Here is a 17,258-nt window from a genome sequence, read left to right as displayed (position 1 = left end):
AGTCAACATGTCAAATTACTTTTTGGAATCTCATGGTTTATCCTGGGAATAATGAACTATGTTGACACTTGCATTACTGGTGCAAAAGCAATGGTGAGTAAAACTGCTTGTGCCTTCGCCTTAGCTTGAATCAAGGCAGTAAACTACTCATGGTCACTGTATTCCTCATTGCCACTCATTTGCACTTAAAAGCGGGGGTAATTTAACTTAAGAAATCCCTTGATGAAGCAAAAATGATTTTATCAATTTTTAACCCTTGATTTCACATCTTTTTGACACTGTATGTGAAAAAAATAGAAAGTACACAAAAAAGCACGTCTGCATACTCTGACATACGATGATCACCTTAGTGAAAAGCACTTGTATGATTGATTGAATTGAGCTGAACTAACTGTTATTTTCCTGGAGCACCTTTTTCACTTGAAGACTGGCAGACAAACTATGGATATTTATACTTGAGCTCTTGGTAGATGTTTCTCAAAAATGAATGACATGAATCTGGGCATTTCATAGAAAACAAATGACTGTATTTGTTGCCAATGATAAAACAAAAATTAAAATTTTAGAAAATTTGTATTCACCACTGTGAGCCTGATAGTTTCCCAATACTTTTACTTTTCTGATGAAATTCATGGTCATATCAATGTATGTGGATTTTGAAATTGTATAATAAAATGTGTCAACATTTGGAAGACTGGCATAACTCAGTGAACCAATGTTTTCCCAATGACCAACGTATGATGTTAAAAGATCATTCATGGAAAAAAATATATTCAAAAGTACAACAAAAACCAATGAATTGTAATATGAGAGTTTAAAATTTTCATTGGTATGACTTGAGACTCCACATTGCAACTAAAATTTAAGAAACCAGTACTTACTGTAATGCCATTCTCATGATTATATTATGTCTTGCTAGCTAATGTGCTAATGTAATTGATCAGGTTGGGAAAGTCTGCATGATATGGTGTGTGAGTGACCTCTAGGAAAGGAAAGTGACCTCTAGATGCTGAGAATGGTCAGTAAAATCCAGGACTCTCAGTTCTAGGGCTACAAAAAATGAATTCTGTCAACAAGTGAGCTTAGAAGTAGATTCTTTCCAGTCGAGCCACATCACAAGGCACTGTAGCTGAGATCTTCATTGTAGCTGATGAGATTCTAAGAAAAAGACTCAGCTTAAGCTGTTCCCAGGTTCCTCACCCACAAAAATTGTGATATAATGTATGAGAAAGAAAGATAGAAATAAACTATCGATTGTTGGATTTACATATAGTATACAGAAAGTATATCTACAATTATCTGGAAAAGCTATTAAAATGCTCCTCCCTCTTCCAACTACATATCTATGTGAGGCAGGATATTCTTCATAAATTTCAACCACAACAACATATTAAATAGACTGAATGAGAAAGCAGATTTGAGAATCCAGCTAATAAGCAAACATCAGAGGTTTGTAAAAAATGTTACACTATGCCACTCGCTAAATTTTCATTTTGTAAAACAGTTATTTTACATGACAATGAGTGATCTTGACTTGTTATGGGCTCATTGTTATATTAAATCAATTAGATATGTATTTTTAATTTGTCAGTTTTAATTTCTAATATGCTAAGTAGAAATAGGTATAAGCCACATAAAAAGCTCTCTCAAGTCCTCTAAATTGAAGAGTTTGAAAGGGGTGTTAGAACCAATAAATGTGAGAACTCTTGCAGTATTTCTATTTCCTTTGTCTCTGCTTCATGACACACTTTCTCCTTCTTTCCTCCATTTATCTAAATTCTATCCATTTTTGACATGTGGCCATGCCCACCTATTGTGAGCTCTCTCTCTTCTGAATGCCCAGAGAACTCACCTGACAGCTGGTTATTGCCTTCGTCATTTTCAGTAGGTATACATGTCTCTCCAACTGAATTATAAAGCCCTGAAGGAAAGGGACCGTGCTGTATGGCACATGACAGGTGCTCGAAAACACTCACCCTCCTGCCTTCTCCAGGCTAACTTAATTATAGACTAAATAGGAATGCACTTCAGACATGCCACTGGGCTTCAATCAATGCTTAATGAAGCCAGACCACAAAGGACAGGGGATGAGGTGAAATTTAGGACAAATGTGAGTCTCAAAAAGGTCACTTGAAGAGTCAGATAAGAACAAGAATATAGACACCAAAATGTTTAAGTGGAAAAGGTAGTAGTAAGTGACATCAGACCATAATACCTTTGTTTCTCAATAAAACGGAAAGCGAGTTATCCCTGAACCATTTTGAACCTAAAATATATATATACATATGAGGATTAAAGAGCAATATTGCAGGGAATCAACAGAATTTGCACAATGTCTCGTTCTGTAAAAGCAGGGGAAAATACATTAAACTAAATAGCAATTGGTTGTGAGCTGAATCGTATCTCCCAAAAAAGAAAAAAAGACATGTTAAAGTCTTAACCCCTGGTACCTGTGAATGTGACCTTATTTAGAAATAGTCTTTACAGATATAATCAAGTTATGTAAGGTCATTAGGGTGGGCCCTAACCTGATACGATTAGTGTCCTTATCGGAAGAGAAGAGACTAGGATATAGAGAGACAGAGGGAAGATGTCCCTGTAAATATGGAGGCCGAGTTATGCTGCCACAAGCTAAGGAATGTCGAGGCCACCTACCAGAAGCTAGAAGAGGCAAGGAAGGCTCATTACCGAGCTGAGGCTATGAAAGGAGTGTGACCCCGTCAACATCTTGATTTTTCAGACCTCTAGCTTTCATAACTGTGAGAGAATACATTTCTGTTTTGTTAAGCCACCCAGTTTACTGCACTTTGGCAACCCTAGAAAACTAATACAGCAATAGAGTAAAGGACACATCACTATCCACAATCACATTTCCAACTAGCCCTCCCTCTTCACCCACAGACAAAAGTGGAACCAAAGGAAGATCTGAAATGAAAATCTAGTTGCAGCAACTAAAAAAAAAAATCTTTTAACTAGAAATTTCTGAAGAGCAGTTAGATTTTTATAAAGTTCTGGGGAAATGTCTCTGATTAAAACTACTGTCAAAACTCAATCCCACTGAATCTCTATAAATGTGCCTTTAAATATAGAGACAAGGATTATTTATCCATCTTGCATTTCCTCAACTCTTTGCTACAAAAGGAAGTAATCCAGAACCTAACATTTAAAGTTACCAATACTATTACTATGTCATGACAAAAGAAATATGGGATAGCGAGTAAAAATCTTTCAATTTCTCCAAACTTTTATCAAGCCACCCAGACTTCTAGACCAAGACGACTCTTAGTTCACATGCTGGGCATTCACAAGTGTCTAGATTCAAGTCTTATCATATATTAAGTACTTGGCATTAGAATCTATAGAAAAATTCATTTACACACTTATAACACATACCGGATTTCAGGAATTTACCTTTAGTCTCAGACTTTATCTCAATCCATAAAACATTGAGTTCTTAGCACTATGGAGATTTTTGATGACCCATCCACTGTCCCCCAAACATCAGGTAGCCCCACTGGTTTTCTAACCGTGAATTCTAACCTATTAGTAAAATCAATTTAGTATGCCCCAACTACTTTTTTTTTTAATTAAAAAAAAAAAGAATAAAAATATCAGAGGGCATCATTCATAGTAAGGATAAGTACCCTCATGCAACTTTTATTACAGTTGTATATGTGTTATGGGTACTGAGTCATGAAGGAAAATCTATTATTACTGTATTTATCAGTCCAAACCCTGGCAGGAAACAGATGGTTCACTCAAGTTAGGCACTTAGGAGTTTAATAAAGAAACTATTTATAAAGGTTTGAACGAGGTTAAGGGAAAACATTAGGGGATAGTGCTCTTAAAGATGGTGAGCCCTTGCCATCATCTAGGACCCAAGGGGCCAGGGAAAGGAGCAGATGCCAATATGGTGGAAAAAGGAGAATGGGGAGGGTTGCTAGACAGGAGCTATGACCTTTGGTAAAGAGAGGCAGCCAACCTCCAGTGACCTGGCAGGAAGGGAGCTGACCACCCTGTTTTCCTGCTCGGGCCTCCCCAGCTAGAAGCCACAGAGCAAGAGAGTCCACACATCTCAACCTTTTAGGTCACAGAGGGACACGGAGAAAGGTCAAGAGGATGTCTGGAGGAGCGAAAGCAGACTTCTAGCCACTGTGAATCTCTATCACGAGTCTGAAAAAAGCCACCGATACAGTTCATGCATTCATCAACTTACTCTGAACCCTTATTTCTGGGTGCCACATTTTCCCACAACTGCCTTCAAATCTCAATCTTGAATCAAGGCTCTAATCCAACGCCAAACAAATGATGCAAAAGATTACTTGTCTCTGTGTCTCCAGGCCTTGGAGACAAGGACACAGGCGTAGCCTTGTGACTACAAACACCTCATAGTTTCCTCTCCCCATTTCCACTCACAGACAGTGAACTCCCAAGTCTGATTACTTTGCCCCAAAATCTCAAAGCCCATTTCCTCTTCTGCTTCACTATATCTAACCTCCACTCCCACAGCAGGGGCGTGGACCAGTTTCTCTACCTCCAGTTTCTCCCTCTGTCTCCGTTCTCCAAAGCACGTAATACAAAAGGGCAAATCACACACTAACAGCACCCTGCCCAGACTCCTCAAGCTCTTTAGCTAGTCATAACAAAGGCCTCCTGGCTTTGACCCTCCCTTCACCTTAACAGCATCATTCTCTACACAATCACACTTGGGAAATTTTCCATAATATTCTCCCCTTCCCTTACCCAAAGTAATCATTTGTTTACCTTGAGAAGCAGGCTGCTTCTCTCCCCTGCCCCTCCCCTGCCCCATCCTGAAGCCCTTCCCCTGCCCCTTACTGAACTGGCAAAGGTCCATTCATCCTTGAAAACCTGCCTAACTCCCTCAGTGAAGTTTACGCAACTTCCCCATCTCTTCCCCACTCCAAGCAAAGTCAAAGTCAATTGCTCCCTTTGTCCACCACTCCAGGGCCCCACTACCACATTGTTTTGTTTATTCACATTGTTCTCTCTGCCTTCTTAGTCTATAAGCCTGATAGAGTCAGGAACCATGCTTTATTTTATTCTATATCCCCAGCACAAAACACAATGCTTGACTCATGACCACTTTCTAAATCTTCTCAAGTGACTGAAGTGACATTTAGATTGCTAGATTGCTATAGACAACCACAGGAAAGCATCCACTATGGAGATATGACTAAGGCCTCACTGAATACAGGACATACTTTTTAATGTGATACAGTAATTTCCCATCATTCTTAAGTCAAGTATCCCAATATCTCTGCCACCAATCTGTAAAAAGGAAAGAGTACAAATTATATCTATATATCCCTTGTCAAAAGCCTGTGTTGCTTAAAGGTCACCTTTCTACGGTTATGTCTCTATACAAGAATGGTGGCAAAACTTACCCTAAATTCTCCTAAAGAGATATCAGAAGTCTATTACTAGAGCTCTCCACGAACCCTTAATTTCTGTCCATATGAGGCAATAAAATGGGTCTGATCATTTTCCCTATCCATATGGTTCTCTGGCCTTGCTAGTAGTGGCTTAGCCAAGAGTTGTGGCATCTCTTCTGTTATCTGCCTGCATCACCAAGTGGACCCCTCCAGGGCCCAGAACCACCTGGTTAGTTTAATAATCTCACCTTGAGGCAGAGGACAAGCATATTTATCTGGATGCTACTTGGCCCTGCATCTGACAGAGACTAAATTGAGTGAACCTTTTTAACCAGCCATCTCTTGGTATCCACAATTCCATCTCATTGTGATCGAAAAAGTGAGAGTCCAACAATCTTCAGAAAAATGGTTGAGCCCAGATATGGGAGGCAGACCTAATTTGGCAGCCCCTCACACACAGATACTGTGCCTCTCAAAAATCAAAGAATCCTTCCAAATTGAGATAATCCAGAATCATTTTTAAAATAAACCTGAAAGTAATGAAGAGAATACTGAAAAATCAAAAACTGTTCAAATGTAAGAATCAGCATGGCACATATCTTCATGAAGCAGAAACATAATGTTCTGTCGTTAAAAGTCCAGAACTACAGAGTTCTCAGTTTCAATTATCTGAGAAGTGAGTCAACCTGTCAGAATTTGAAGCTATTATTTAAGACAATCAGTGTGGCAGATACAATGGACCACTAAACTGCTGCCTGCTGCAAATGTGAATATGGGGAGGTATCTGAATGTAGAAATCAAGACAAAAGTTGCATTTAGACTTTTGTTAAAAAAAAAAAAAACTCATATCACATATAAAGATTCCAAACTTATAAAACATTGTGTTGAATACAAGATCATTCCCATGTTTATAAAAGAAAGCAATGGGAAATTTAATAGAAGTTAACAAACATTTATGGTATACATACTCTACATCAGCTACTTTGCTAAAAACAGGAAAGGAAAACAAAAAAGGCCCACTCTTTGTTCTTGAATAGTTCACAGTATAGTAGGGAAGACAAAATGATTTCGGTATGCAGCACAGCCAAGTAGACTACTGTCCCAAGCACACTTCATCTAGATGGAGCACATGGCGAGTCTCACCAGTGGAATGCTAGCAGAAGTGATATCTGCCACTTCTAAGCCAGGCCCCAAGCCTCCTGAGGCATCCTCCATACTGTCTTTATTCATCAGTCAGCACCATGCAGGTGGTCTACAGAAAACTCCAAGGCCAAAGGCAACAGTAAGCAGGGGATTGTACGGGTCAGAGCCCCACCTCCAACCCAGAACAAGAAAACTTTGTTATGATAAGCCACTGTCATTTGGAGTAGTCTGTTAAGTTAGCAGAGCCTGACTAATAAACAGTATAATGTAAGATGTAGTTTTCAAAATGAAAGCACAAGCATAGGAGCACTAGGAACACAGGAATGAGGGGGAAAGAGAAGGAGGAGGGAAACTGGAGCCTCATCTTAAAGGATGAGCAGGATTTACTTGGGGTGGGCGAAAGCATGAAAGAACACTAAATTGCATGTAGGAATTTAAAGGGGTTGAAATGACAAGAGAAGATACTGACTAGGTAAGCAAGGCTTAGATTTTCACCTAAAAGCCATGGGGAACTATTTAAATATCCCCAGCAGTACTCCAGACATGATCAGATTTGCAGCTGTAAGGTCCTCAAGGGAAAATGGTTTGCAGGAATTGGGAGCTAGCAGAGGCAGAAAGGCCAGGTAGGAGTCTACTGCAATTCCACACAGTAGAAATGAACAATGGCATGGCTTGGCGTTGGAAGCAGATCTAAGAGATATCACCTGAACCAAAGGAATTTTCTAACCAACTAGACTGATGGTGGAATGTAATAGAGGAAGAGTCAGCGAGGAATGAAGGATTTCCAGGTTTCTGGGTTAAACTACCAAGCGAATGACGACACCAGAAACAGGGACTAGCCTGGGCTTGAAGTGAATGTGGAACATCAAGGTGGCAGATTGATATTGGGGTCTATAGTAAATTCAGGGCTAGCGGTGTGTATCTGGGGGTAGCTTAAGCCATGGACCAGATGAGATCCCATTGAGAGCAAGGCCAGAAAGAACCCTGATGCACAACCACACAAGGAAACAATGTGGGGAGAACTTGCAAAGACTGTGAAGAGACACGTTTTAAAATCCTGGAAAGTTCGTGAGGACAGAGAGTTTTAAAAGATTATATAAAAATTAGGACTGAAAATTAACCATGGGTTTTAGCTAGGAGATCTTGATCATCTTGTTGAGAGCTCTTTATCTGGGAAAGGTGAGAACCTGAGTAACCAAGTGAGCTGGTGATGAGGCCTTAAGATCCTAATTTTCAAAAATCCTCCCCATTTTTTAAGTTCTTACAAATACCTTTAGCCTCGTGCAAATTTAGTAAAATGTAAATATACTTGTAATAAAACCGAAACTACATTAACAAGGCCAGAAAATATCTCAGGGTGGCACCCGAGGGCTTTCAAAATCTGGTCCGGGTTAGTCTGTGCAGCAGTCCTCCTCCCTGGGCTATGCTCGACTTTTCACAACGCCCTCAAGCAGCTGATGCCTTCTCCTTGTATTCCCTCCACCTGGAATGCCTCACCACACTTTTCCACCTGGCAAATTCCTCATCATGTTTCACAACAACTTCAGTGTCTTATTTGAAAGAGCACTCCTTATCTAAATTGTGTCTCAGCAAACATACCACTGGCTCATTCACATGTATGCCTCATCTCCTAGAAGGCTGTGAAACATCAAAACCAGAAAGTGACTGATTAAGCTTCACGTTCCTATCGCCTTGATGGCAATGTGACCTGTTGCGTTGGTGCTCACCCCCACAAAGAACTATATCTACTGTTGTTTGGCTCCTTGTGTAATTCTTTCCTTTGAATATGGGCTGAACTTGTTACCCATTTTAACTAGTAGAACATGGCAGAACAGAACACATCACGCCAGTTGCAGGTCTAAGCCTTAACAGCACCTGGCAGCTAGCACTTTTGTGCTCTTTGGAACCCTGAGCTGCCATGTGAAGTCTCACTATTGTGCTTATAGAGGCCAAGGGAAGAGGCCATCTGAAGATGATCAGATGCTGAGACTACGTGGAAGAGAACCCAGGAACCCAGCTGACATGAAGAACCAAGGCTCCAGACATATGCCCCCAGGTGAGCCATTATAGCCAGCCCCCAGCTATTCAAACCATCACAGCTGAGGCACCAGACATGTGAATGGAAATGCCAATCCTGAATATGCCAGACCTAGGAAACATCTCACTGAGTCTTTTCCACGTATTGTTGAATATAATATTAAGTTACATAGTGGAGCAAAAGATAACTGTAACACATGGTGATGGAGATGTGGTAAAAGAAATATTTATTCAACAAGGAATTTATCAATAGCCTACTATGTACCAGGCACTCTTGTAGGAGCTAGGGGTTCAACAATGAACAAAATGGATAAAGATTCTACTTTTATTAAACTAGCATTCTAGTGGGGGAAAGGTACAATAAATAGAGTTAAAATCAGCAGCACGGTAGGGAGGGATGAGTTCTATGGAGAAAAATAAAGCAGGAAAGAGCAATACAGAGAGTGGTTGGAAGGGTTATAATTATAAATAGTGTGGTCAGGTTGCATAGAGAAGGAAACAATCTTTTACGATGGAAAAGATACCGGAGCCAGATAATGGTGGGAGAATGTTTCAGGCAAAGAAAGTAGCACATGAGATAGAGCCTCTCTGGCACATCTAAGTAACAGCCAAGATTATCAGTGTGGCTGGGGGAGAGTGAGAGAAGGGTGAAAGTGAGGGCTGAATAGTAAGAGATAGTGTCTCACAGTCCCTAAGACCACCAAGTTCAATGATTCCCTAGGAGGACACACAGGACTCAGCATACAGTCATTCTCACAGCTTTGATTTATTACAGCAAAAAGAGATAAAGCAAATTAGGAAAGAGAAAAGGCACACAGGTACGTTCTGGAGGAAACTGGGCACAAGCTTCAAAGGGTCCTCTCTCATTGGACCTCCCAGCAATGAGTTTTGATGACACACATGAAATGCTGTCTACCAGGAAGGCTCATTAGAGACTCAGCATCTGAGGTTTTCACTGAGCTCTGGTGACATAGAACTCTCTACTGAGTGTGCACAAAACTTCCAGACCTCTAAAAAAAAAAAAGAAAAGAAAAAAAAGAAAGTATTCAGTATAAACCACATTGTTTGTATAAACAGTTTTGGCACAGTGAGCCTTTCCCTTCAGGGAACAGTGGAAACTCTCAGCAAATCTAAGTTCCTGGATGCTAGTCAAGGGCCAGCCTTACAAATAGGCCTATGGATAGATAGCAGTTGCAGGCCAGCTACGTTAACTTTTCCTGCACAGATAGCCAGATTGTGTAGCGCTTTATAGTCCATTTGAAAGATGGAAGCCATTAGAGGATGCTGAGTAGAACAATGAATGACATGACACCCAACTAGAATTTTAAATGATCACTCTGGCTTTTCTGTTGAGAAGAGTAGCAGGGGCAGAAACAGGAAAACTAAAGTCCATTAAAAAAATAATAATAATAATTAAAAATTTTTAGAAAAGCCCCAGCATGCTAACAGAAAAGCTAAAGATAAGTGGTCAGATTCTGGATATACTGTGACAGCACAGTCAGTCTGATTTGAAGATTAATTGTAGGCAGATCATAAGAGGAAAAGGTCATTCAAGGGTTATTGTAAAGATTTCTGGCCTGAGCTACTAGAAAGATGGCACTATCATTTAATGAAATGGGAAAACCGTGGGAAGGATAGATTTGGAGTAGGAGATCAGGAGTTCAGTTCGTGGCATGCTAAGTTACCTACCTGACATCCAAGCAAATGTGTCAAGGAGTCTGCTCTATACGGGGTTTGGAGTTAAGGGGAGAGTTCTGGACTGGCACTAAAGAAATAATATTTGGAACCATAACACTGGATAAGCTCATCCAGAAGCCTCTAAATCTCACTGAAAATGTCTAGATTTTTGTTCACCACTTCTTTTTTAGTCCACCACTTACCCAATACCAAACCAAAAATGGAAAATGTATACTGCAAGCTGTTGCATCAGAGGTACATACCTCAACTTATTCTACAATTCAGCTGATTTTTACTCACGTCTAGGTGGAGGATTTAAGATTTTAAAGGCTCTCTCTCTGCCTACAGCTACCAAAGAATAAATGAAGACGCCCTTCTGCTGGCAAAGTTCTCAACAGAACAGACAGCGATTCTACAAGAACACTACCGGTGAAAGGCTGCCTGGGATCTGAGCTCTAGACCAGTGGTCTTTAAAAGTAGCTGAGAAATCATCGGAGGAGCTTTGGACCTGACCTGTCCATTACGGTAAGCCACTGTGACTAAATTAATTAAAATTTAAAATTCGGTTTTTCAGTTGCGCTAGCCACATTTGAAGTCTTTAACAGCCATGTGTGGCTAGAGGGTGTCCTACTGGAAAACACAGACACAGAACATTTCCATCATCACAGAAAGTTCTATTGGGCTGCCCTGCTTTATACTTTCTGAGAGAGGCCCGAACTTCTGCATGTTGAATACACTTCCTCAGATGTTGTTAATAATCAATTGTCTCAGAAAACATTGACTCATAAGAATGTGACATTATCATTTGCCCAACTTCCTCAAAGAGGACCTATAGCACAAATGCCCTGGGAATGAATACCTGGTTAACTCAGCCACTTGAGCACAATTCTCCAAACTACAATTCCAGACTGAGACTCCCAATCCCACACAAGGCAATTAACTCAGATGAACTAAACTGCAGCCCAAATCCTGGTCAGCAAACCCTACATGTGGGTCACTGGATTATACAGTGGAGGAAGAGGTCCCAAGATCACAAACTCAAATGCCTAGCAGCAGGCCAAATAGCAGCAATGCATTAACTAGGCTATAAGTAAGAAAATAAAGACAGAGCAAAAAGTTAAGCATGAAGATAATGACTTTCTCATTTTGAGGAGGCAATAATAGAGACGAGAGCATTAATGATTCTTTCTAAAGAGAAAAGAGGTGTCTCAGCTCCAACTGATAGCTGCTATGTGGGAAAGTAAAGCTCAGTATTGTCAGAGCTTCTATATTGTTTTTCCCCAAAAGAAGACTGAAATCTCAAAATATGTAAAAATCGAAACTAAGTCAAAATATAATACTGAACAGAACTAAACACACACACATGCACATACACATTTGTGGGTCATCGCAGGCCCCATGAGCCTTGCGTTTAGAGGCAACTTAGAGGTTGCTCAATGCAAGTCACATAGCAGAACCAAAACCAAGTTAAGTTTACAGCCATGCCACCCTGAAAATGCCCGATCTCATCTGATCTCAGAAGCTAAGCAGGGTCCAGCCTGGTTAGTATTTGGATGGGAGACCACCTAGGAAGACCAAGTGCTATAGGCTTAAAAAAAAAAAAAAGTTAATGCCATGCTGATAGTGAGTCAGCTTTAGCCACATGGTGGGAAGAATATCTAGTCTACACATTAGGAGAGAACTGAATAGGAAATAAAGCACTCAAATAAGTCTGTGCCCAATATATTGAAAAGGATTTTTGAGAATCCAGTCTAGTCCTGGTTTATGCATACAGAAACCTTAAAATATCAAAACAAAGCATCAAAAATTGAAAAGTTTAGGAATTCAAGAGTGCTCGCCTATTCCTCTAGGCTAGTCCCATACGATATCATATCAGATCTCATTACTGTAAAAATTCTCTTGGATTCTGATCCCATAATTAATCAAGGAATAGAGTCATTACTCTTCTTCAGATCTGGAAAGCTGGTCTCAACTTGTAAAACAAACAAATTATTCAAACTATCTGAACACAGAAGAGATTTATTTTGAAAAGTCTATCAAATGTTTCTTCACACACACAAAAAAAGTTTCTCATAGTCAGATCCACAAATCAGCTTCTGAAAAATTCCAGCACACCCATTATCCCATGTACTCAATGTTCATGTTATCTCATTCATTTCAACTCTTCAATACACTACACACTCGTTACTAAACAAGTCTTTTCATTATTCACTTCAACCTCATCTAGTACGTATATAATGAACGTTCGATTTAAGAATTTGAGCACCTGCTGAGAGAATTCATTCATGGTAGGAGTAAAGGGACAGTTCCTAAAAACAGATTGGTCTATAGATGCCTAAGACACAATATCTGTCACGAAAAGAGTTTAAAACCAAATGAGTTCAGTGATACCAAGATTAATGGTCATACATATATTGGTGGTTCTCAACCCTGGCTGGGTATTAGAATCACCTAGAATGTTTTGTAAAATACCTGTCTCCAGGCCCCACTCTAAACCCAGTGAATGAGAATCTTGGAGAAAGGAACTCAGGCATTTGCACTGTCTAAATGTTAAATGTTAAAGTTAGAGGTGACTGATAATCATCCAGGGTTGAGAGCCCCTGCAGGATATGGCTCGATTACCCCTTCACCTGTGACATGTAATTTTGATGATAAATTTAACTAATTACTCAGTGATGCCCATCTTGACTACTTAAGACAACAATATCCTCTCCACTAACTACTTAACTAAATTGGATTTAGAGCCTAGGACACTGATAAACAACCAGAATCCAAAGACAAGTGATCCCATAATTCCTGCCTATTAGTCTATTCACCTCCCCAGTAGAGTTCATAAAATGGGAGGGCATGGGAGGAAGTAGGAACCTCAAAGTTCCCTGATTTCAGAACATAATTAAAGTCTTTCTCAGTATCTTCAGCACCCTACCTACTTCTGTCCTTATCTGATGCTGATTCAGCTGGTTCCCCACATTCCACAAATACCAGTCTTTTTTGTTTCATCCCAGCAGGAAGTGGATACTTCTCTGATGCTGCCCACAAATTCCAGAATGACCTCCTTGGCCTTCACTTACCCTCCCAACTTTAGTAGCGTCAAGTCTATCCTCAATCTTGAAATCTGCCTTTCTCTCATCTAAATTATTCAAGGCTCCGTAAGAAATCGACTTAATTTACATTCATATTCCCACCAAATTTGTTTCTGTACAGTAGTCTCTACCTGGATGTATAAGAGATCTTGCCCATATTTCCATTTGTAATTAGACTGAGGAACATTTTTGATACTTGATTTATAAATCTTGCAATATTTGCCTCAGAAACTAGACTTCTCCCTTATAACATGTAGATCTGTACTGTAAAATATAATCAAGAAAAACTTATGGATGTCCATCTCTCTGCAAGAAACAAAATAGCTATCTTTAGGTTGTTATTGTAGCTGTTTTTAGAGGAAATGGTCTTTTTAAAACAAACTTTAAAATATAAACAAGGTGAGTAAATTCAAATGCATAATAACCTACTGGGCTGTGCAGTTAATGACTGAGTGTAAGGACCTGGAGACACAGTTCCTGGGTTCAAATTTCAGTTCCACCACATACCAATCATTTCTCTGTGTCTCTTTCCGCCTCATCTGTAAAATGGGAATAACAGCACCAACCCTCATGGAGTAAGTCGTTAAAGACATGTAAAGCTCCTAGAACAGTGCCTGCACAACTAGTGTTAGTTATTATTATTCATGTACGGTTTAAAATCTTGCTGTCCAGGAAAATGAGCCTTTTAAATTGTTTTCACTGATTTAAAGAAAGTGAATTTATTACAGATTGTTTTTCAAACTCAATTTTGACATTTCCTGTCTTTCCCCATCATTTTCTAAATTCGATGGATAAACGCACAGAATTTGTCAGAGTATTTCTTGACATTTTTGTTCCATTAGGAATACCATTTAATATTAGGCCTCACTATGATTATGACATTATTTAAAATGAAACTATAGGAGAGGAATATTTGGGGAGGGAAAAAATATCACTTGCCACTTATTAAATTGAGATTTTAAAAGCCAAAGAAGGGAGGGAGGATTTATAAACTGCAGATGACTTTTAAATGTCACATTCACTAATATATAAATGTAAACAGAAAAATGTAATGTCTGGTAATAATAGTAAACTGGATCAATACAATTATATTATGGGTTCTGTGATATTATAAATTATGCTTTCAGTCCAGGATGGCAATAGCTTTTTAACACCTTTTAAGATCAAATTACAATGTATTAAATATCATCTATCCCTGTATTTTATTTATAAGCTTATAGTTTACTTCTGTTCCTTGGACAGTCTCATGTAGTAAACTTCTAAATATACAAGATTTTAGAGCATAAATTATTTTTAATGCATTAAAAATAAAAATGATGTATCATCTCAGTAAAACCTATTCAATAAGATCTATTTTAATAATTAGTCTAGAATAATGTTGTTACTATTAACAACACTTTCAGAAGTTTACTTTCAGAAGTTAGTGAAATATAACTTCAAAGACAATTGGTTACTGTGCAAATCTCAGTTTAACTGAATTATACAATATAAAGAGCACATGCTATTGTAACAATGGAAAAAAAATAGGGTAGATACTCATATAGTTTTATAGGCCATTTTGATTATTTTCCCTCCTCTACCTCAATTCCATTAGTAAAGAGTTCAGCTTTAGGTATTATATTTAATATATTTATAGACATTTCACTATACTATTCTCAAACCCTTAACTGTTCAAGACAACATAAACACATGTTTATTCAAAGTAGAAATTTTTTTCTGTATAATAATTCTTAGTGGAGGCACAAGAGGTGCAGAGATTTTCTTAAAGGCTTAAATTATATATTTGGAAGAAACAAAATTATTTGTATGCTTTGGATAACCTATAAGACATTAAAGAAATTACATCTTCCCATCAATAAATTGGCAAACACATTATTTCTACAGTTCTCAAAGCATGAGAACAAATATTTAGAGAACCATTGTCCTCTAAAGGAAGAGTTTATGATTTGTCCTGTTTCAGGAGGGTTTGGGGCATACACACAAGATGTTCCATCTGAGGATTAAAAAATAAAAAGGTGCTCTTCAATGCCTTCATTTAACAGTTCTATTGAAGAAGACACAGAGGCCCAGTATATTACCCAAACACCTGTTGAGTTCTAGTGTCCAGCTAAGTCTTCTGAACATGCGTTCCACACTTAAAAACACTCTTCCTGAGCTTCACTTAATTTTACTTGTTTCTGACTTCAAGAACAGAGTTGGGGACAGTCCTGGCCGTCATTTCACTAGTCATCCAGGACTTGACACAGTCCACATGCGTAAAAAATGCTCATAGAATGTGCAGCACTAAACTATAAACACTCGAAATATAGACTGGTTGTTATAAGCAAACAACATCCTTCCACCCAAGTCCCTCCCCAAATCTCTTAGGGAGGGCCGCTCACGAGGTTGAAATTCCAGGGGCCCCATCAGTCACAACTTCCCAGTATCTGTAACTTGCACCAATCATCTTTCTAACTCCAAGAAGCCGAAGTGGGGCTGGCCTTAGCGGGTCAAAAATCACACCTGAGGTCAGTAGCACCTCCAAGGGTTCCATTAAGAACAATTCCCTCAAACAACTTCTAAGAGTGAACTCCAGTGGTCCTTCCAATCACCTAGGAGAGTGTTTAAAAGCAGACTGGGAGGCAGTGGGCTTGGATCAGGACGCCAGACTGCATTTCTAATGGCCCCCCAAGGGATTCCCATTCTGTGGTTCCCCCCACCGCCCTTTGAGAAGCAAGTCCCACAAACGCCCAAAGACTCCCAGGTCACTTCTATTAGTAACATTCAAAAGTTGTGGCTACAGGTAGTGTGACAAATCAAGGCGCCTGGGTGCCCTACGTCCCCTGAGGGTTGCTACCGGGTCCTCGGGACACCTAGCAGGTGCCTTGGTCTCCATGCGCTCTGGAGTAGTCCACCCGGCAGCCGCGCCCCCACTCCCCACTCCCGCCCCGCGCGCGCCTCTCCCCACCCCCGCGCGGCGCTCACCTTCTCCCGGGTCTTCAGGTACCGCTGCAGCGCCTGCTGCGTGAGCTCCCGGACGCACAGCTGGCCCTCCTTGCAGGGCACCACGATGCCGGTCCTGCCGAAGCATACGGTCACTTTCATCCTGGCCCCCGGCGACCACGCCGGGCCTGCTGAACAGGTGTCTGGCCCCGCGGGTGCAGCCCCTACTCTCGGGGGACGTCCACCACTGGCGGGCCTGGAGACCCGGGGTGCCTCTCCCCGGCGCCCCCTTTGGACCTGGGGCTCGCAGCAGCGCCCCTACGCCCGGGCAAGCGGCCTCCAGGGGGCGGGAGCCGGGGAGGGGGCGGCAGGGGGAAGGGCTACCACCCAGGTGGCTGGGGGCCGGGACGCGGCGGCACCGCTGCAGGGCTCCTCCTCCGCCTCCTACTCCCGCTCGGGCCCGGCCGAGTCTGCAGCTCCGCGCGCACCAAAGTGAAACTGCCGGCCCGGCCCTGGCCCTGGCCCTGGCCCTGGCCCTGGCCCTGGCCCTGGCAGCAGCGGATCGGCCCCAGGCCCGGGGCTGGAGTGGGCGGCGGCGGCGCGCGGGGCCGGAGTTGGGAGGAAACTTTTGCGCTGGTCGCAACTCCTCCGCGGCGCGCGGTGCTCTGGGCTCCCGCGGCCCCCGGGCCGGCTGGGCCCGGCTCTTAAAGGGGCCGCGGCGCTTCCCGGCCCCGCCGCTCACTCGGCGGCGCGCGGCGGGGGCCGTGCGGGGCGGTAACTGGAGCCCCGGAGTCTCGTCCCCTCACTCGGTCTCTCCCTGGCTCTGTCCCTCCCGCACACACACACACACACAGAGCTCTGGGGAATTGTAACGGGACCTGAGAGCTACCCACCCGGGGATTGAAACCGGATCTCCTAAAGCACACCTAAGGGAATAGCTAGGAGACTACAGAGCTACACCCTTAAATTGAAGGGATTGGAGCAAGATTCAAGGAGAGCCCGG

At 41.3% G+C, this 17,258-nt stretch overlaps 1 protein-coding gene and 1 pseudogene across 8 annotated transcripts in view; one reads left to right on the top strand and one right to left on the bottom strand.

Moving 5' to 3' along the window:
- The window catches only part of PARD3B (par-3 family cell polarity regulator beta), a 901,201-nt gene extending 884,636 nt beyond the window's left edge, over positions 1-16,565 (bottom strand). For all 8 annotated transcript variants that reach the window (XR_005649078.1, XM_039844925.1, XM_039844928.1 and 5 more), the window contains exon 1: positions 16,298-16,565. Coding sequence is in view for 7 of the 8 variants with exons in the window: in XM_039844925.1 (XP_039700859.1) it covers positions 16,298-16,417 (120 nt within the window). In the remaining variant the exon portion in view is untranslated. The remainder of the gene's footprint in view (positions 1-16,297) is intronic.
- LOC120587821 (uncharacterized) lies at positions 11,722-11,840 on the top strand (annotated as a pseudogene).
- Positions 16,566-17,258: the final 693 nt, after the last annotated feature.

The sequence above is a fragment of the Pteropus medius genome, unplaced genomic scaffold, assembly GCF_902729225.1.
Source record: "Pteropus medius unplaced genomic scaffold, Ma_sr-lr_union100, whole genome shotgun sequence".
In the NCBI taxonomy this organism is placed as follows: domain Eukaryota; kingdom Metazoa; phylum Chordata; class Mammalia; order Chiroptera; family Pteropodidae; genus Pteropus; species Pteropus medius.
The sequence above is the reverse complement of the archived record's forward strand: the minus strand, read 5'-3'. Positions and strand labels throughout refer to the sequence as shown.